This window comes from Chroicocephalus ridibundus, chromosome 22 (genome assembly GCF_963924245.1).
Source record: "Chroicocephalus ridibundus chromosome 22, bChrRid1.1, whole genome shotgun sequence".
NCBI classification, from domain to species: Eukaryota; Metazoa; Chordata; class Aves; order Charadriiformes; family Laridae; genus Chroicocephalus; species Chroicocephalus ridibundus.
The window spans coordinates 6,645,049-6,665,721 of NC_086305.1; the positions used below are offsets into that span (position 1 = coordinate 6,645,049).

Sequence of the window (20,673 nt, forward strand, 5' to 3'; positions counted from 1 at the left end):
CCGTTTGTTTTAACGCCACGTGACTGAACGGAAGAAATTAACGCTATACAATACCCACCAGCCCAGCGGATAAAAAGAGCAGGATTAGAAAAGCCTGTTAGATCTTATAGGGAAACCCCCTGCGGCTGAGGCCCGCAGGTACGGGCTCTGCGAGAGGCTTGGCGCCCAGAGGTGAAGGTGCAGGAGCGGAGCCAGCACCGTCCGTCTGCCGGCAGGGACCGAGCGGCGCTCCCTGGCCAAAGCACTCCCAGGCCAACGCGGCAGGAGACACGCCGAAGGCTATTGCCCACCTGGTGTCTATAACGTCTTCTAACCCAACGCTTGGTGGGTGAAAGGGCTGTTAATTACCCAGAGTAGGCAGGGAGGCAACGAGCGGCCTGAGTTAATTGATAGAGGAAACTATTCGTATCCTCCAGACACTTTCCTTCCTCTTCCCAGCTCACCGGTGGCAGCGGCACGTCCTGCAGGATAACTGGGGCTGCCGGAGGAGGCGACATCTCTGCCCCGACATGCCTGTTTCCCTCTCCTCTCCCACTCCTGCTTCCCATTTTGTAAACGGGAGCAGCTGGGCCCATGCAAGCCCCATCCCATGCCAGGCAGCCGCATCCCTCCTTGCTCCGCATCCTCCCAGGACACGTGGGCCGAGCGAGGAGGAGCCGCACAGCCGAGCTCCAATGTTAATTTTACAAGCAGCGAAACGTTTTGTAGAGGATTCATTTATACAAGCATTGGTTAAACCAGCTTTTATTAAAAAAATAGCCTTCTCTCATTTACATATACTACAGACAGTCTGGCGGGGGGGTCTGGCAGGAGCCCCACCTGCAGGTCCCCTGTCCCGCTACCCCCTGCACTTGCGCTGCCGGATGGCAACGACGGTGCGAGCGCGCTCCCGGCGGCTCCTGAAGGTGTGGATGTCGTACCGGTGAGGGGTGCAGTGGCCGGAGGCAGCTTCTGCCCAAACCAGACATTTCTTTCGGCTTTGGGACTCCCTGCGGTTAGAGACAAACCCGGTACGTCCCCTGCGCCCCCCTCCCCCAGGGCCCCGCGTACCGTCACCTGGCAAAAGGGCAGCTGCCCTGGAGCAGGGTGGGGAGAAGGGAGGCAGCGGCTATTCCTTACTCCTGGTGTAGCTCAGTGAACTGCCTCCTCCCTCTCCGCCTCCGCAAAGCAGGGATTAGTTAGTTATTTGTGGTTTGGTTTGTTTCCCTTTGCATTCACCACATTTTTGTGTCCGCAAGCGACACGAAGTGCTGCCCCCCTGGCCTGAACCAACTGTCTGGGCAAACCCTGCCCCAGAGCATCCCCATCCCCCTCCTCCTCCTCTTCCTCCTCCCGACCCGCGCATCACAGACAGGGAACAGGAGCAGCACATCCAAAGCTGGAGAAAGCCGCTGTCAGGACCCTCTTCCCATCTGTGTCTGCTGCCACGGGGGACCACAACCTCTGGAACCACCTGCCCAACAGCCCGAATTCGGCAGCACGAGCGGCGGGTTTTTCCTTATCCCAGGAAGCGATGGAGCAGTGTGCTGCTGTGGCACCCCTGCCAACGCTGCTCTGCTTCAGCTTCGTGGTTAGACACATCCCCAGAGGGTGAGCGGAGGGGGATACCCAAAATCTGCTCCTTTGTCACCCTCCCAGGTCCTGCCCCACCAACAGCAGGAACGGGAAAGGCTCAGATCTGCCTGGGAATGTGTGCAGATGTGCCCGGGAAGGCGAACGGCCGGATCCTGGCAGCTGTGCTTACCTAAGCAAGCAGGGATCCCCCGAGGAGCAGCTGCCCAAGCACCTTCCCGCATCAATTTCCTGCAAAGATTTGCAAAACAAAGGCGTGAAAAACCCCGGCGGCACCTTTGCTGGGGACACCCCAGGGGATTGGCTGCCGTCACCGTGTCACTGCGCCCTCCGTCCTCAGGCTGAACGTCCAGCCCCGAGACAGCGGCAGCGAGGCCAAGCTTGTGAGAAGTCTTTTGGGGGCACAGCAGTGGGTTTTGAGTCAGAGGTCCCTGTGTACAAAGGTATGCTGAAGTAAAGAGTAGTCTCTGTTGAACGGAGCTTAAGACACACTTAATGATTAAATCATTTTTAAAAGAAATATTATCTCACTGCTCCCTTAATTATTTTTTAAGGAAATCCTCACCCCAAAGAAGAGGCCATTTGTTACTTGATGGCACTGATGGATACACAAATGAGTGGCAGCAAAATGCATTTTTTTTGCGTAAGATAATAGAAATATGAGATTTTTACCACTGCGGTTTGTGGCCAGGACGCGCTTAGCTCTGCCAGGGCGAAGCTGCCCACGTCAGAGCACCCACCCGGCTGTTTCACCCGCCCCCCGCGGGCCCAGCGGCACAGCCGAGACCACGGGGGAGGAGGCCAAGGCGCAGGAAAACCAACCTGGAGCCGTTCCTCCCTGTGTCCAGCAGAGCTGTGCACAATTTCATAATAATATTCCTACCTGGGAGACACGGTAGCCTTTTTCCTTCATTTCGCAGTTCTCCAGCGTCCGAACCACCTCCCCGCCTTGTGGGGTTTTGACTAGAGCCGTGTTGAACTTCGTGGACATGCAGAAAAGTCCATCTGCAAGGAAATTTAAGAAGGAAATTTAATCCAAGGCTGCACCTGAGGCCACTACGGATGCAGCATCTTCACCGGGGTCTGCCGTGGGGCACAGACGCAGCGTCGGCCCCGGCGCCCAGCACAGAAAGTGCCGTTTTCTGCGTGAGGGTCCCCGGCTGAGAGTTTGAGGCTCGTTCCTTCACCAGCTCGGGGCCTCAGCAATCGTTTTTGTTCCTCCATCTCTGTTTCAGATCACGGGGCAAAGAGGGGTTATTCTGGGCACAAATTGGGAATCCTGCACCGGAGCCCGTGAAAGCCCCATCTCTGGGGAGACAGCCTGAGCTATTACACGTTATCTTTGAGAAAAAAGGTCTTTTAACATAAAACAGTCATGGCAGAGTTTTTTCCAGAGACATGCTCTCACACCAGGGAGCTGGGGAACATTATTTACCATTGAGTCATTCAGTGTTTCTCTCTGGATTTGCGAGGGGTCTGTGCCCTGCACGGGCTCCTCGTATGCTGGAGCCGGTGTCCCTGGCTCTCCTGGAGGTACATTCCCCAGGGCACCTCCAAAGAGTTTGCTTTGGGCTGGGCTTTCAGCTCTCTCTGTGCAGGCACACGAGCTGGTCAGGGAAGACTAAAATCACGGAATTGTCTGGGTTGGAAGGGCCCTTTCAGACCATTGAGTCCAACCAGCAACCCAACACCGCCAAACCCACCACTGACCCACGTCCGTCAGCCCCGCGTCTGCCCGGCTTTTCAATCCCTCCAGGGATGGCGACTCCACCCCTGCCCTGGGCAGCCTGGTCCAATGCTTCACAACCCTTTTGGGGAAGAAATTTTTCCTAATATCCATCCTAAACCTCCCCTGGGGCAACTTGAGGCTGTTTCCTCTTGAGTTATTCCATCTGCCCCGCCTGCGTCGTGGGACAGAGGAAGGCTGGTACAAGAGAGCAGAAAGACGATGGCCCCGTCCTCGGGGGTGCAGGACCAAGTCCGTCCTGCTTTCCCTTTTCTCTCCCTATTCAAGCTTTAACTCAATGAAAAGCTCCCAAGGCAAGACTAAATTATGTTCGGCTTTGACATGCCCCGCCTGATTGCTAAGGAAGCTGTGCAGCGAGCAGGGCGAAGCGGGGCTTTGGGTGGACTTGCCAAAAACCCGCATCTTCGCTGCCGTTGTCGCCTCCGGGCCAGGACAGACTGGCGGCGCGGCAGGTCCCGGCTGGCCCAGGCTCAGCACTTGGAGAGGAGGCAGAGGCTCCTCCAGCAATAACTCACGTCCAGCGGGAAGGAAACAGGCAGGGACTGTCCCGCCTGGCTCAGTTTGAACGTACATTCTGCGCAGAAAGAAACCGTTTATCTGCTCAACCTCCCAGTTTTCCTCTCCCTCACCAAGTAAATCAGGATTAAAATCTCTGTTGCGTGAGCCAGAGGAGGGGAAGAAGGCTGGCTGAGTCGATGGCTAAGTCAGTCTTGGGTTTTGGCTCTAAATAGGACCGAGTCTTGCCCTGTCCCAGCCCTTGGGTGTGGGTCTTTCAGGGTTTGCATTTGGTTCCTGGATTTAAAATAGCTGTGAGAGTTTCCTGCCCCCTCCCAGCTCCTTCATCAGCTGCTGGAGGAGATTTCTTTTTCCAGGATGGGGCTGTGTTTTCAGGGGAGGGAAAAGCATTTTCTGAAAGCAAATCTCTCAGGGATGCCATAAGAGGGGGAACACAAAATGACAAACGATTTTTGGAAGCCAGTATTTCTGGGTGAGATTTTAACACTCCCCCCCCCCCCCTACACCCCCGCCCCGACATTGCCAGTCTTTAACATGACACTGAAAGTGTCAGCCTGACTTTTCGGGGAAAATCCAGAAGGAAAGTGCCGAGACCTGCCCTAGGGCAGAGGCAAAGCTGGGGGCGAGTCCACATTTCCCAGCCCTGGGCCATTATCACCGAATGAGCCACCGTCCATTAGCCACCCCCGGGGACAACAGCATCGTCCAGCACCTTCCAGTCACACGTCTGGGAAGTAAATGCCGATTCTCCCACCTCTGGAAAAAAGCACTTCACGCTGCCTAATTTTCTTTCCCGCCAGCTGTGCCTTGCGGCCAGGTCACAGAAGCCACAGGGCCAGAGATGGAGGAGCGGAGCCTCCTCTGGCTCTCCAGGACGGGACGCGCATCCGCAAGCGGGGCCCCTTGGGGTTTGTTCTCTCCACCACCCTTCTGGCTTCCCCAGCACCCACCCTCAGCCCCTGCGCTGCTCCCCAAGCTGACGCTGGGACTCGGCCTGGTCTCTGTCCCTCCCTAGCGGCTGCTGCACAGCTGTGTCACGGGAGCCGCCGGGAAGGGTCTCACCAGATGGTTTTAGATGCAGAAATGCCAATAAAATGACATCAACGAATTCCAGGAGAGCTGATTCTATCGAGCAGTTGTGGAAAATCATTTTGACACGACTTTCCATCCTGATAAAAAGGGATGGGTTCATCTTCACTGACGTGACTCTTGGGTCACGTTATGCGTGAACTCACAAGACAGCACACCAGTTGAGGACAAACCCGTTCAGCTTTATCCCAGTGAAAGGTTTTGACCTGTCTGGAACGACTTAGTTTGGAGCTTCCATTTCCAAGTGATTTGTGAAACATTAGTGTAGTTCTCTGGTGCTGAGATGAAAGGGCATTTCAGTCTGTCAGAAAGGAAACTCTATTTTTTTAGTGGAGAGCTTTTACAGGAGGTTGTTTTCCTTGCTTTGAGTGGGGGCATTGGAGCAGACCCTCAAGGTCCCTCCCAGCCTGGTTTACTCTGCTTCTATGATCTCTGGTTACAGGACACTTCCCCATAAGAGGAGGTGGTTGTCTTTCCATCCTCATGCCACACATGGGCAGAGAATTACCATTTCACCCGCAGACCTGTGGTGTAAGGGCCCAGCAACAAAAGGGAAAAGAAAACCCAAACCCCAACAATATAAAATACAATCCTGTTCCCAGATAAGGCAAAGAGGGTTGTTTGCACAGCAGACCGGAGCGTTGTTAGATCACAGTCTGATGTCGGTGCTGGTCATACAGAAGGGCTCATCCCCAGCTTCCCGGACGGAGGAGAGCTCTGCGTCATTCCCATACCTGCACTGTAGGTCAGGTCAGAGCATTTCCCCACATCCACTTTGACCTCCCAGGGAGAGTCTGGAAAGGTGTTCAGAGCTGGGAGACGGAGACACTCCTCGGGCCATGTGCTGCAGTGACAGCCATCGATCACCTCCACCTCCCAGAGGCCTTCGAGGAGCAGGAGCCGCTCCACGTGCAGGCGGGACAGCTCGCAGCAGGAACCCGCAGGGCAGGAACGCGGGGCTGCCAGCTGCAGCGGCGAGTCGGGGTGCCTGACCTGCAGCTGCGCAGAACAGGGCAAGTGGCACATACACTGGTAAAAACAGGTCACAGAGAACAACTTCCAGCATCAGCTCCCTGATAAAAACCTTTTCTGACCTAGATCTGACACAGCTTTCGTTCCTTTCACCCTGCGTGACAGCACGATGTCCTTGTGGTGCTGCTCTTCCCAGTGACACATTTGTATCAAAACAGTTTGTTCCTCAAAACCCTGCTACAATCAGCTGAACCGTACTGGCTAAAGCAGCTCTCCTCTCGCCCCAGGCTCCTGGTCTGGAGGGTCAGGGAAACGACAGCTCTGGGAAAGGAATGTGGACCTGCCTGCCTGCCTGCCAGATCTTGTACCAGCAGTGCCACGGGGGTGACAACGGTGGGACAATTGGCAACAAGATTTTTCGCAGTCACAGCCCCCCAGGTGAACACTCACAGGACACGCGCACACAGCATCCTGCAGAGCCTGTTTCCGTTCCCTCTCCAGGGTTAGTTATCCCGGTGGAGATGGGACTTCAGGCAACGCCAGCTCTCCCGGCATAAGGAGAGCACTTGCAGCCCATGCATAGCTGTGTCCCCAAAGGCGCAGGCCCCTTCTAGTCCCTCCTAGGAGTGACACAGGGCATGTCAGAAGGGAACGGCATAAGCACCTCAAAGGCCAGATACTCCTTATGAAATCACGGGCCCTGCTGGTTTTGCTGAACCAGGCGAAAAAAGGCCTCCAACCCCTCTCCGTATAGGACACCAGCTCCCAGGTACGGCAGGTGTGGCTGAAAGAGCCGGTCTCGCTGCCGGGCTGGGGAGGACAGACACGTGCTCAGATGCTGCCCGGAGCTGAGAGAGGTGCTGCGATAGCCCTTCAGCTGAACTCTTGCCCTTCCTCTGCCACGAGTATCCAGCATTGCCGGAGAGTTCCCGTTTGTCTGGCCTGCGTATTCCCCTGCTTGCTGGCTAAGGGAGGACAAGAGGCTCAGTGACGGGTTTTCTGCAATGCAGAAGCCAAGAGCTGGTATTTTAAAACATGTATAAAATCACAGCCCCAGGCACTGGCGTATGACCTTTGCCCAGACCCAACCGCCACAGGGACAACACAAACACACTTTTCTCACCTTCTTGCTTCTAAGGAAATCAAGCACGGAGGAGTGTCTGGAAAGCGCAAGGAGGCCGGCGCTGATCTGCTGGGCCAGGCAGCTGGACCAGCACTTTCTGCAGACAGGACTGCCAGAGACACCCGTGAAACACAAGACTGACAAAAAGATTGTAGTCCTCACTATTTGCACAATGCTGGGGAGGCCCAAGCACAACACAAAACACTGAACAAAAAGACACGGTCCACCTCTGGGAATTCTGCCTGGGAGAGAGATTCCTTCAGCCTGAGCACCTGCAGAAATCCAAGGGAGAAAGCCCTGCATTAGCACCCCACACGTGTCTTCTGTGTTTGCAGACCAGACGTAAACATTTCATAACAGACGCCTAAGTGTGCTACAGAATAAAAAGTATGCAATTAAAAACTCACTAGGAAACTGTAGGCTTTATATTCTTTAGTGAGCTCATGAAGGACGGGGTGAGAATAGATGAACACAGTGATTAGAAAAGGAGAAATGCGAATGCCCAGATGTCATCGAACTGCAGACCTTGAACAAGCCTGAGCACCCAGCGCACCGGGGGCAGAAGGAGAAACCCAGCTCTCCTTGCCTAGAGCCCACTGAACCTGGTCATAGAATCATAGAATCTTCATGGTTGGAAAGGACCTTTGAGATCATCGAGTCCAACCATACACACACAAAAAAAACCCCTCCAATCTGTGCCACTAGAGCATGCCCTGAAGTGCCACATCTAGATGTTTCTTAAACACCTCGAGGGATGGTGACTCAACCCCCTCCCTGGGCAGGCTGTTCAGTGCCTGACCACTCTGTCAGTAAAGTCATTCTTCCTGATATCTAATCTAAACCTCCCCTGCCGCAGCTTCAGACCATTTCCTCTGGTCCCGTCATTATTCCCCTGGGAGAAGAGCCCAACACCCACCTCTCTGCACCCTCCTTTCAGGGAGTTGTAGAGGGCAAGGAGGTCTCCCCTCAGCCTCCTCTTCTCCAAGCTGAACATGCCCAGCTCCCTCAGCCTCTCCTCACATGCCCTGGTCTCCAGACCCCTCCCCAGCCTGGTCGCTCTCCTCTGGACACGCTCCAGCACCTCAATGTCCCTCTTGTCCAGAGGGGCCCACAACTGAACACAGCACTCGAGGTGAGGCCTCACCAGCGCCGAGCACAGAGGCACCAGCACTTCCCTGCTCCAGCTGGCCACGCTATTCCTGATACAAGCCAGGATGCTGTTGGCCTTCTTGGCCACCTGGGCACACTGCTGGCTCATGTGAAGCTGGCCGTCCACCGGCACCCCCAGGTCCTGTTCTGCTGGGCAGCTTTCCAGCCACTCTGCCCCAAGCCTGTAGCGTTGCTTGGGGTTGTTGTGACCGAAATGCAAGACCCGGCACTTGGCCTTATTAAACCTCACAGAGTTGGCCTTGGCCCATGGATCCAGCCTGTCCAGGTCCCTCTGTAGAGCCTTCCTACCCTCCAGCAGATCAACGCTCCCACCCAGTTTGGTGTCATCTGCAAACTTGCTGAGGGTGCACTCAATCTCCTGATCCAGATCATTGATAAAGATATTAAACAAATGGTCATGGAGCTGCTGGAGCTGAAAACAAATCTGTCCCCCCTCCCCGCCAAATCCCAATTTCCCAGGTCCCCAAACTTGCTGCAGTGCCACATTAGCACCACAGGCAGAGGACGGGAAGGTGGGAGCAGGGAAGACACGGGACCATGGCATCCAGGCTTAGATCAGTTTACCCTGCTGTATTTTGAGTTATTGGTTATTGGCTAATGGACGCTTCTCCTGGAAATCCTTCTAAAATGACCTATTTTGCCCCAATAGTGCTGTCCATACTCAAAGGGCTGATTGATGTAAGTTCTCGTTTCATCACAGGAAGAAAACTGGCCTTAAAAGTGCCCACTGAGTAGTTCAACACCGCTATAATTCATTTGCTTTACCCTGCTGGAGTTGCAGACCCAGTGTGCGCTGCAAAAACGTTAATTTTGCATTGATTTAAAAACTGATCTTCAGCATCAGTGCAAGACACGGCTCCCATCATCACGCTGTGTGACAGCAGGAAATAGCTGCCTGAGGATTTCTATGCCCAGGAAAGCGGGGAGCAGTGAGCCAGGAGCAATTTGCAGTGTATGAGCCATTCCCCGGGTGATCCCTGGGGATGCTCCTCACCCACAGCAAGGGCACAGACAGCTGGTCACTTCGCAAAGGTCACTTTGCCAGCTGAAGACACTGTTAACCCCTGCTCTCCCATCCCCATGGCAATAAAAGCCACGTTTATTATTTTTATCACTCTCTGTTACTATTTTTACTATTTTCATCATTATTTACTCTTATGAAATTTTTTCCTCTGGAGATGACAAGCTGTCACGGCTTGTGACAGTTCTTAATTTGGCCATGATCATTTTATATTTCCTACTGTTCACGTAAGAACTTGATATTCTGCAAACACTAAAGGCTAAATTTGCACAAGTACTGCTCTGATGCACTGAGAAAAAACAGAGAAACCTCAGGCTTTCGGCCATACAGTTTAAAGCTATTTTCACATACCTGTGCTAAAATCAGCTGAAGCTCATTTTCTGTAGCTTTACTGCCGCTGCGAGGGGAACTGAGACTAATGACTAATTATAGAGACACAGACTTCTTTCTGCTGAACGAGTGAGCTATGCCTTGCTTTCTCTGCACAGCAAGTCAGGACACGCTGCTGCCTCGCTGACAGCCCTTCCAACGTTCATCCTGGAAGCAAAAAAGTGTGCAGTAGTCCTGAATTTATGCAAACACAGAATTCACACACACTGCAGAACACGGGTACAGAAGATGGAGCCTCTTGCGTGCTGATGAGCAGACACAGGGGCCAGGCCACTCATCATTTTCTCTTCTACAGAACACGCTTCAAGCGTTGGGTTATCTGGGCAATGAGTCCCCAGCGTATTCCCATCCTTAATCCCCCAAGGGAAAAGTCACTAGGATAATTTCAACACAAAGAAATGTCTGAGGGACGATGGGCGGGACGGGAGTGGGGAAGCTTAGAGGAACCAGGTTTCTTGCGGGCAAAGGGGGAACTCACCATGCCTGACGTGGAGGAAACGGCTCTGCCTCCTGCAGCAGCCCCTCTCTGCCAACAGGTTCCCTCGCTCATCCTCTCTGCTGATGGCTCCAGCACCTGCAGTCACAAACCACCAAGCCCAGTATGACCCCAGTAATAATTCACCACCTTTCCTGCTTGAGCCAAGAGGCGACACTGAGCCCTGAGCATGAGACTCCAGCCACCCGCCGTTCTGAACCAAACAGCTTCAGCACAAGGAAGGGATTTAGGACAGTTATAAATGGACATGACCCATTTGCCCTGTCAGACCTGCCTAGTTGGGCTTAATACCCTCCCTGACTAATTACCCCAAGAAAAGGCTGTGTTTAGCAGTGGTTTGTCTTACAACATCAGTCCCCTGCTCTCTTCTACTCCCACGTTACTGCAATGCCGGCTTGGGGAAGAATAAGATTCTTTGGGTAAGGAATCTCGTGCAGCACAAAGTAACTCATGGGCACTAAACTACCCAAAGATTTCTGCACAGGAGCTTCCTCTGAGACAAATCCCAAATGAGCCCCACAAAGTCCCTGTGCCTGCGTGCAGCCTCCAGAGAGAGGGTGATGACGCTTTCCCATCGGTTAGAGAGGTCGTAAGGAAGCAACGAGGGTTAACCAGGGCTTCACTTCGAGGTTTTAACTGAGCTTGAAGTTGCCACAAAGAGCTGGCTCAGTCCCTGTATCTGCTTCAGCAGGTCGTCCCGTGCCCGCTGCAAAGCGAGACGAGCTGACCTCTCTCGTGACACGCTCTTCATCCCAGGACAGTCGTAGGGAGCAACAGAGGAGAGCGCAGCGCTGGGATGTCTCAGGCTTTCAGCATCACATCCCTCCGGGCTCTGCCCGCACAGTCCCACCCTGCCGGGCCCGTGCAGATGCCAAGCAGGAAGCGGTGCCCATCCCCAGGTTAGGAGAGCTGAGCGTTTTCCAGGAAACTGTTTTTCTCCACACCTACGAGTCCTCAGGCACTGCCTTGAAATGACTTCGCAAGCTCAAAGGCAGCTAAAAGGAGAGCTGGAGCAGCCAGCTGCTATTTCCCGTCTCACAGAAACAGAGACTAGCAGAAATAGAGCATGGCTACGGCCTTCTCTGGTTTTGCCAATCCTCATCCCTTCGGTCAGTGCTGGCAACAGCTGCCTGAAACCACGTTACCAGTACATCGAGTGGGATCCGAATTCTTAAATGTCATTTTTCAAGCGGAACCCACCCGCATTGGGGTGCATGAAGCTTTGTAACCTGTGGTCTTTACAGTGCCAGGTAACAGCCATTTATAGCCGTAAGAACTCAACATTTCAAAGCAATTTAGGTTTATTCCTTAACTCTCATTTGAAGGAGACGCTAACCAGGAGCAGGGTTCTCTGAGCACACTCCATTTCTGCTTTTGGGCTGTAGATCCAGGCTCCTGCTGTGCCGTTCTGTGCCCTGCTGGGCTACTCTCTCTCTGACATGTCTTACGGAAAGTTGTAGTGATGCTGTGTTGAAGCAGCCTCCAGGAAATAAGTTAAGCCTCCTTGACTGTAAAGAAAATGGCTCTGCACTGAAAATACAATGTGTGTTCCAGAGGGTGAAATAGCTGAAGTCTTAAGCAAGGACAGATCTGATCCCAATGGAACTGGCTAACATCATTTTAGGATCTGCCCTTAATGCTTTCTGGCACTGGCAGGGTTTTGGCTCTGCACAGGCACAGCGAGAGGTGGGGAGGAGCTTTTCAGTGGCTCCTGCTGACTCTCGGCATGGCATTGCCAGGGGTGAGGCTGGTCTTCAGGTCACCAAACTTCAGAACCCGTTTTGGCACCGATTCTGGGTGACTGCCCAGCAATAGGGGCATTGTCCTTATCGGGAGGCTGCGTCCCTCCAGTGCTGGGGTTCAGGGTTAAAGCAACCAGGTCTGTTAGCAACCAGATGATTTTAAATCCTTGTTGGGATCCGGTGCCATGAAACCAATTAAAGCTTGCAGTGGATAAAGCAAGGATGGACCCTCCGGGCTGGGATCCTGCATGGCTTCATTAATGAGAGGAACCCAAATTAATACCAGACAAGTTGATTTTTTCATTGCTGCTGTTGGATAAAGTTTAGCTGGGAGGACTTTTTAACCTTAAAGCAGACGTCTTCAGGTCAGGGCTAAATTATGCCTCCGCAGGCTGTCATTATATCATGACAGGGGCAGGTCAAAGCTCAGCACCGGAGGTGGTTTTGTGCAGCAGCCCTGAATTTTTGGGAGAGTAGAGGCTTGGTTTGACACATCTGACTGCCATCACCTTCGCTGTAGAGCCACAGGGCGACGCAAGAGTGTACAGGTGGCTCTGTTGTACTGAACACAAACCTCTCCTTGGCTTTTTTTGTTTTGTTTTTGTTCTTCTTTCTTCTAGTGAGCTGCTGCTGGGTGCCGTAGCTACCAACTTCACCTGCCTGCCTACACACAAGGCAAATTCCTACAGATAGGGCTGAGGAGGCATTAGGACGATGCGTGTCAAGGAACGGGGTTGTTCAGCTGCGCTCTGAAATGAAATAAAAGTTTTACGTTTTCAGAAGTTGCCTTCACGCCCCCAGCATTGGTCCCTGCCACAAGTTACACAGCAGATGGTCTCACGCGATCTTGCAGCCAGAGGTGCCTCGCTAACAGAGAGCAATCTGTTTAATGAACAGGATACAGGCCAGGAGGGATCTCTGGCCTCCAGCTCACGGCAGTTGTCCCGGCTCCCCCACGCCACACGCTGTTCACGTAGCGGGAGCGAGAGGCCTCTGTTCCTACCGGGGTGTCCTTGGTAGTGCCAAATCCTCCCCAGTGCCAGGAGGGGATGAACTAACCCAGTCCCTGGGGTCCTGCAGAGCACAAAGAGACCCAGCATCTCGTCATGGGATGTTGTGCAGAATCCCGGACTTTTCTGGGAGCATGCAGCGGTGGGTACCGTCTCCTCCCGGTGTCACACACCCAGGGGAAGTGCAGCCCCCTCCGAGGGGGACCCAGAGCTGCTTGTTTCCCAATGAGGAGACTAAAAGACCCAAGAGCGGGATTTGAGGGAGGGCTGGGCAGGGGAGCGTGCCACCGAGGGATGCTGCGTGACCTTCCCTCGCACCCTCCAGGTCCTTGTTCCTGTCTCTGCGTCACTCCAGGCAGCGCAGCACAGGCGACAGTCACAGAGGCATTTGCCGTGTGGCACAAGGAGGCTGCGGGTGCAGCTTCGTCCCCACAAAGCTCAGCTGAACCAACTTGGTCCTTTCGCCCCCTGAAAAATACTGTTGAAAGCAAAAAGCACTTGCACACAGAGCCCCTGCTAGGGGCTGGGGACACCCAGCCCCCCCGAGCCCCTTCCCTCCCCAGCAGGAGCTGGGGGGGCTGTTGGGGGGGCCGTTGGGAGGGGGCGGAGCACAGGGAGCCCCAACATTCCATCCTGGAGACACCAAAGAGTCCTTAGCAGCGGAGAGACTGAGGGGACTGACCATGGCGCTGCCACCTCGACAGCTCCCACTGCGCGGCCCCCACGCCCCCCCGGCGCCCCAGAACCTTCAGGCATTTGCACTCCCACAAACCTTCTACCCCCAAGGCAGGGAACGACCCCGACCCGCAGCCTGCAGACGCTCTCAGGGCCAAGAGCGCAGGAGGTGACCACCGGCCATGGCTCCTGTCTCTCTTCCAGGCGCAGCCACCCTCGTCCCACCGCCCGGGCAGCAGCAGCCATTGCCCACAGCCTGGGCACTCCCAGTGGGGGCAGCGCCACAGGCCCCACAACCAGGTATGGCACCCCTGTCCCCTCTGCCACCCTGACACCTTCATGTCCAAAAACCCTGGTCACCTTCAGCGTTCCACCTCCCCTCTCCATGGTCACCTTCACCATCCCACCTCCCCTGTCTCCCTCCTGGCAGTTCTGGCACGGGGGCTCAGCAAGCCCGGCTGAGTGTCCCTGCCCTCGCCTGCCCAGTGAATCCCAGTTCCTGAGAATTTCCCCAATACTTGGGGCTACCTCTTGCGGCCAACAGCGCAGGAGGTGACCGCTGGCCATGGCTCCTGTCTCTCTTCCAGGCGCAGCCACCCTCGTCCCACCACCCGGGCAGCAGCAGCCACTCCCCACAGCCTGGGCACCCCCAGCAGGGGAAGCCACACAGGCCCCACAACCAGGTATGGCACCCCTGTCCCCTCTGCCACCCTGGCACCTTCGTGTCTGAGAACCCTGGTCACCTTCAGCGTTCCACCACCCCTCTCCATGGTCACCTTCACCATCCCACCTCCCCTGTTTTCCCCCTGGCAGTTTTGGCACAGGGGCTCAGCAAGCCCTGCTGATCATCCCTGCCCTCGCCTGCCCAGTGAATCCCAATTTCCAGGGAATTTCCCCAATACTTGGGGCCACCTCTCGGGGCCAAGAGTGCAGGAGGTGACCACCGGCCATGGCTCCTGTCTCTCTTCCAGGCGCAGCCACCCTGGTCCCACCACCCGGGCAACAGCTCATCTTCCCTACAGCCTGGGCACCCCCAGTGGGGGCGGCCCCACAACCAGGTATGGCACCCCTGTTCCCTCTGCCACTCCAACACCTTTGTGTCTGAGAACCTTGGCCACCTTCAGCCTCCCACCACCCCTCTCCACGGTCACCTTCACCATCCCACCTCCCCTGTCTCCCTCCTGGCAGTTTTGGCACAGGGGCTCAGCAAGCCCAGCTGAGCGTCCCTGCCCTCGCCTGCCCGGGAAACCGAATTTCCAGAGAATTTCCCCAATACCTGGGGACACCTCTCGGGGCCAAGAGCACAGGCAGTGACTGCCGGCCATGGCTCCTGTCTCTCTTCCAGGCGCAGCCACCCTCGTCCCACCACCCGGGCAGCAGCAGCCACTCCCCACAGCCTGGGCACCCCCAGTGGGGGTGGCCCCACAACCAGGTATGGCACCCCGTCCCCTCTGCCACCCTGACACCTTCGTGTCAGAACCCTGGTCACATTCAGCCTCCCCCTCCCCTCTCCATCATCACCTTCACCATCCCACCTCCCCTGTTCCCCACCCTGGCAGTTTTGGCACAGGGGCTCAGCAAGCCCAGCTGAGTGTCCCTGCCCTCGCCTGCCCAGTGAATCCCAATTTCCAGGGAATTTCCCCAATACCTGGGGACACTTCTTTGGGCCAAGAGTGCAGGAGGTGACCACCGGCCATGGCTCCTGTCTCTCTTCCAGGCGCAGCCACCCTCGTCCCACCACCCGGGCAGCAGCTCATCTTCCCTACAGCCTGGGCACCCCCAGTGGGGGCAGCCGCACAGGCCCCACAACCAGGTATGGCACCCCTGTCCCCTCTGCCACTCCAACACCTTCGTGTCAGAACCCTGGTCACATTCAGCCTCCCACTTCCCCTCTCCATGGTCACCTTCACCATCCCACCTCCCCTGTTTTCCCCCTGGCAGTTTTGGCACAGGGGCTCAGCAAGCCCTACTGATCATCCCTGCCCTCGCCTGCTTGGGAAACCGAATTTCCAGAGAATTTCCCCAATACCTGGGGCCACCTCTTGGGGCCAAGAACGCAGGCAGTGACCACCGGCCATGGCTCCTGTCTCTCTTCCAGGCGCAGCCACCCTGTTCGCACCGCCTGAGCAGCAGCAGCCATTCCCTGCAGCCTGGGCACCCCCAGTGGGGGCGGCCCCACCACCAGGTATGGCACCCCTGGCCCAAGAACCCTGGTCACCTTCAGTGTCCCACCTCTCCTCTCCATGGTCACATTCAGCCTCCCACCTCCCCTGTCCCCACCCTAGCAGTTTTGGCATGGGGGCTCAGCAAGCCTGGCTGAGCATCACACTGCCCCCGCCTGCCCAGTGAAACCCAATTCCAGGGAATTTCCCCAATACCTGTGGCCACTTCTTGCGGCCAAGGGCACAGGAGGTGACCGCCAGCCACAAGCTCCCCCAGGGGCCTGGCCGAGAGCCGCGACATTGGCCATGGGGGCCGGCTCGGCAGGTACCCCAGAGGGTGTCCCCGGCCCAGCACGGCTCCCTCCCACCCACACAGGGATGCAGAGGGCCCCATGTGGATGCTGCTTTGACCCGCGATTCTTCCACATCGAGTGGACAGTTAACAACGTGCCTGTGACAGCCACCACCACCCTCGGCCATGGCGCCACTGCTCCGCCGGGCACTGCCCTGGGGGGCCCCGGGGGCTGCGAGACCATCCCGGCCTGGGCAGCCCCTGGCACCCCCCAGGGACAACACCCACCGCCCCAAGTGATGAACCACCCAGCCTACGGCCACCAGGGCACAGCGGTGCCCACAGACGCCCCACTGCTGCTCACCTCCATCCCCAGCCGCCAGCACCTCAAGCAACAGCCTGCAGGCACCAACATCTCCAGCACAGCCACCTCTGTGGGGACACCCCCTGCCAGCTGCGTCCCCCAGGGCACCCATGTCCCCCCCAGACCCATTGCTGCCCGCCACAAAGAAGCTCCTGGCAAGCCACATGCCAACTTTGAAGTGTCTGAGGAGATGCTCCTCCAAGAGGCCCTCAGGCTCTTTGTTTCCTGCACGGACATGGTGGAGGTCGGCCACGACCCTGACATCAGCGTCACCATGCCAGGGGAACCCGGTGGCACTGGCAGAGAGGGGAGAGCGGTGGCCCCAGTATCCATCGAGCTGCCAAAATCCATCCCTGGCTTTGAGAACACCGAGGAATGCTCGTCAGAGACCAACAGCTCCAGCAGGGTCTCCCCCCAGCAAACACCCCTGGGCACTGACATCTCCTTGAGCAACATCAGCAACACAAAGGGCAACATCTCCCCAAAGAGCGACATCCCCTCAGAACGTGACATCTCCCCAAAGAGCGACATCCCCTCAGAACGTGACATCTCCCCAAAGAGCAACATCTTGTCTGCGTTCAGCATCTTCCCAGAGAGCAACACCTCCTTTGAGGCCGTCTCCTCAGAGCACAACTCCCCAGAGCGTGACATCTCCCCCAAGTGCAACTTCTTCCCAAAGAGTGACATTTCACCAGAGAACGACATCTCCTCTGAGCACAACTTCTCCCCAGAGCGCAACATCTCCTCACAGCGCGACGTCTCCCCAGAACGCAACTTCTCCCCAAAGAGCGACATGTCAGAGCGCAACATCATCTCCCAAAAGAGCAACACCTCCTGGAGCAGCGACAACTCCTCTGACAGCAACATCTCCTGGGAGAGTGACATCCCCAGCAGCCCCTCGGCTGTCCCCCACAGCCAAGCCCTCGGGGACGCGGACGGCCACCTTGCAGTGCCCCAGAAGGTGCCTTTTGAGGACAAGAGCGTGGAGGAAACCCTGGAGGCCATCCGCGTACTGGAAGAATTCCTCTACGGGACGGAGTCCCAGGAGCCGTGGGGGGACGCGGGGGTGGAGCTGCTGCCGGCCCAGCCCGCCGTGGCAGAAAGGCGGGGGACAAAGCGGGGGACAAGCCCCCCGCCACCACCACCCAGCACGTGCAGGGCTCTGGCAGGCAGACCAGGGGTGGATGGGGAGAAGAGAGCCCCCCCATGAGGAGGTGGAGATGATGGGGAGCAGAGGGGGGGGTGCATTTGGGGGGAGGGTTGTATTTAGGGGATGGGGGGCCGATTTAAGGGAGGGGACTGTATCTGGGGGAGTGGCGGATGTGTTTATGGGAGGGGGGTGCATTTGAAGGGGGGTAGTGCATTTTGAGGGATGGGGGGATGTGTTTAGGGGAAGGGGGGTAGAGTAGCTTCGATAGGGCCTTTTCTGTCATGTTTTTCCATTACAAGTTGTAGCGGGCAGTGTAGTTGGGGGTGGGGGTGGGAGGGATGCATTTAGGGGAGCGGCACGTATTTGAGGGGGGGGGGTAGTGTATTTGGGGGTAGGGGGGGAGGGATGTGATTAGGGGAGGGGGGCTTAGAGTGGCTTTGTTAGGACATTTTCTCTCATGTTTTTCCATTAAAAGTTGTTTCTCCAGCCCGGCTCCGTGCCTGTGTGGGAGGGGAGGGAGCGCGGCGGGCAGCAGGAATCAGCCCCCACCAGGTGCCACAGCCCCGCTGAAGGGGGATTTTCATTCATACCTGTCCCTTGTTTAACTTGGACCTTCAAGCAGCTGAACTTTTTCTGATTTAGTTCTCCCTGTATACACATAACACTCTCCTGCCATCAGCCTTTCTTTTCTTCCTGACTTGGCTTTTCCCAACAAGTTCTTGGGTAGTGGTTTTCTTCAAAGCTGCTTTAGTGCTGCTGAAGGATGTTGAAGTGACAGCTCTGGCAATCCAAGCACTGTACTCGCGCATGAAAGCCATCCAGCTCAGGCAGCCGCAACACAGGATTCACAGCTCCTCGCCCCCCTGGACACGCTTCCAACCTCCGTATGACCTGATTCTATGAGTATGGAGCTGGAGAGGCTGCAACGAGGGTCCCAAACACATGGGGAAGATGTGGCAGCTAGAGGGGAGGAAGCAGAGGTCAGCAAGTGCCATCTCACACCAAACACCCCACACTTGTCACATCACTCTGTCTTTCAGTCTGAACTCCCACCCACACACCAAACACAAGGACAGACTTTGCACTCTGGCCACTCTCATGAGCACCAGCCCTTGCTCGCTGCATTAGCAGCACAGCCTCCTTAATACACCCACCAGGAACGTGTGGCAGCACCAAACATCTGCAGTGAGTTTTGTGTTGGCTACAGCCCATGCCAGAGAACGACCCCAGCCCCCAGAGACAAGGGGGCTTTGTCCCACGGCTCCTCCATCCATCCTGCAGCCTGCCCACAGCAGGAAGAAGGCACAATGGCCTGCACCAAAGGAGGAGCAAAAAACAGTTCCTCCCATGGGCCACCAGCAGCCAAAACACAAAGCCCTCTCACACCTCTGCTGGGCTGAGCTTGAAAACGCTTCCAAAGGGTAATGTGGAAAACCCTGTTGCCGGAGCAGCCACAACAGAATTCTGCCCACGGGACAGCTTCAAGCAGATTTACACCTCTGTGCAACGGGAGACGGCTGAGCCCTGAGCAACCGGGCCTTGCATTTACTGCTTAAAAAAACCCCACATTAAAAAAGCCCACAGCAAGCGCCCTGCATCTCTGCAGAGAGCTCCACCTTCTCCAGCTGACAGCCAGCAGGAGGCAGAAGAGCCAAAGCCCCAAAGCCCAGAACCCCTCAGAGGTCACCAGATGGGGGCCTCTAGGGGGGGTGTTCTGTCCCTCGAGCCAGGATGAGCCCTGCTCCCCCGGCACAGCAGCTGCTGCTCATCCCCAACGCCTCACAGGTCAGCACCCAGGAGGTGCCCCAAAACGGGACGACACCTCTCCCCGGTGCAAGGCCCACACACCGGCCGCCCCTCCCCACACGGACAGCCCCTCCCCCGGGGGTCCTGCCCCCACGGCCAGGCCCTTCCTGAGGGCCGCCCCCAGCCCACAGGCCCTGCTCCCCCGCAGAGCGCTCAGAGCCTCCCACAGCCGGACGGACACTGACCTCAGCGGCGCTGCGACCCCTCACACAGCCCGCCCGGCCGCCGCCCCCGGCCCCGAAACACACAGACCCCGGCCCCGCCGCCGCTCTGAGGCGGCCTGGCCGCCGCCGGGCCTTTTATACCCGCCCCGCACACGCGCCCCCGTCACGTGGCCCGCCCGGCCCCCGGCGTCATCCCCGCGTGCGGCAGCATGGCGGCGGCGGCCTCCGCTGAGTGCGGGCCCACGACGGCCCCGGCCCCGGCCCCGCCCCGGCGGCCCCCCGGTACGTGCCCGGGCCCCCTCATAACCCCCTCGGTACGTGCCAGGCCACCCCCAACCCCCACAGTACATGCGCAGACCTCCCCATAACCCCCCGGGTACAGGTATGGCCCTTCCATAACCCCCCTGGTAGGGGCCAGGGCCCCCCCATAACCCCCTCCCGGTACATGCCAAGCCTCTGCACTACCCCCCAGTACATGCCCGGCCCCGCTGTCCCCCCAGCAGCCCCCTGTCCCCCATGGCCCTGTCACACCGCTCCCCCCATGGCTGCCCTGCCGGCCCCCCAGTACGTGCCCGGACCCGGGCCTTCCATAACCCCCCCAGTACATGCCCAGAACCCCCACAGCCGCCCTGGTACGCGCCGGGTTCATTCATGGGCACTAGATCTCAGCGAGAAGGCAAATAAGCTGTTCGAGGAGCAGGGAATGGTGAGCTGTGTCTCCCGGGCAGCAGCCACAAGTTGGAAGGGAAAAGGGCTGTGGGTTTTTTTGTTGAAGAGTCCTTTTTCTCCAAGTCTTGAGGTGCTCTGAGTCCTACCTGCATTCCCTGAGCAGCGAGAGGGCTGCTGTTGAGCAGCTCCAAGGAGGCTCTTCACTGTGCAAGGAGGCAGAAAGTCCTGAGCCCAACACTTTTTGTCTCCCAGGGAGGAGGCTGTGCTCGGATGACTCGGTCCAGCAAGTTTGAACAGATCCTCCGAGGGAGGAACTCGGTGGGTCGGAGCACCTGCCGGCAGCGGGGGATGAGCTGATGGGGCCGACTCCTGCCTCAGCCTGGCCTCCCTCTCCCATGTCTGCAGGTGCTGGACGTCCCACGGGCTGCGAAGGTACGGACGGGGGTGCAAGAAAAGAGTAATGTGGCTCCTAAAAGAATCCCCAAGGTCCGGGAGTGGGGAGCGTCCATGGTCACGGTCCAGGGATCCTTGCTGTGGCGTGAG

General features: G+C 56.9%; 1 protein-coding gene across 4 annotated transcripts; it reads right to left on the reverse strand.

The window, feature by feature from the left end:
• Positions 1–134: 134 nt before the first annotated feature.
• LOC134526368 (uncharacterized) lies at positions 135–19,435 on the reverse strand. Of its 4 annotated transcripts, none has more exons than XM_063358182.1 (5): positions 18,082–19,435; positions 10,079–10,174; positions 2,456–2,577; positions 1,745–1,803; positions 135–989 (listed from the first exon to the last, which is right to left on the reverse strand). In XM_063358182.1, the coding sequence occupies exons 1-5, from the start codon at positions 18,149–18,151 to the stop codon at positions 839–841; spliced, it is 498 nt and encodes a 165-aa protein (XP_063214252.1). In that variant the 5' UTR covers positions 18,152–19,435; the 3' UTR covers positions 135–838. The 4 variants fall into 4 exon arrangements, with proteins under 4 accessions (XP_063214252.1, XP_063214251.1, XP_063214250.1 ...); XM_063358181.1 differs by lacking the exons at positions 10,079–10,174; positions 18,082–19,435 and adding exons at positions 5,659–5,923; positions 7,020–7,875; XM_063358180.1 differs by lacking the exons at positions 10,079–10,174; positions 18,082–19,435 and adding exons at positions 5,659–5,953; positions 7,020–7,351.
• Positions 19,436–20,673: the final 1,238 nt, after the last annotated feature.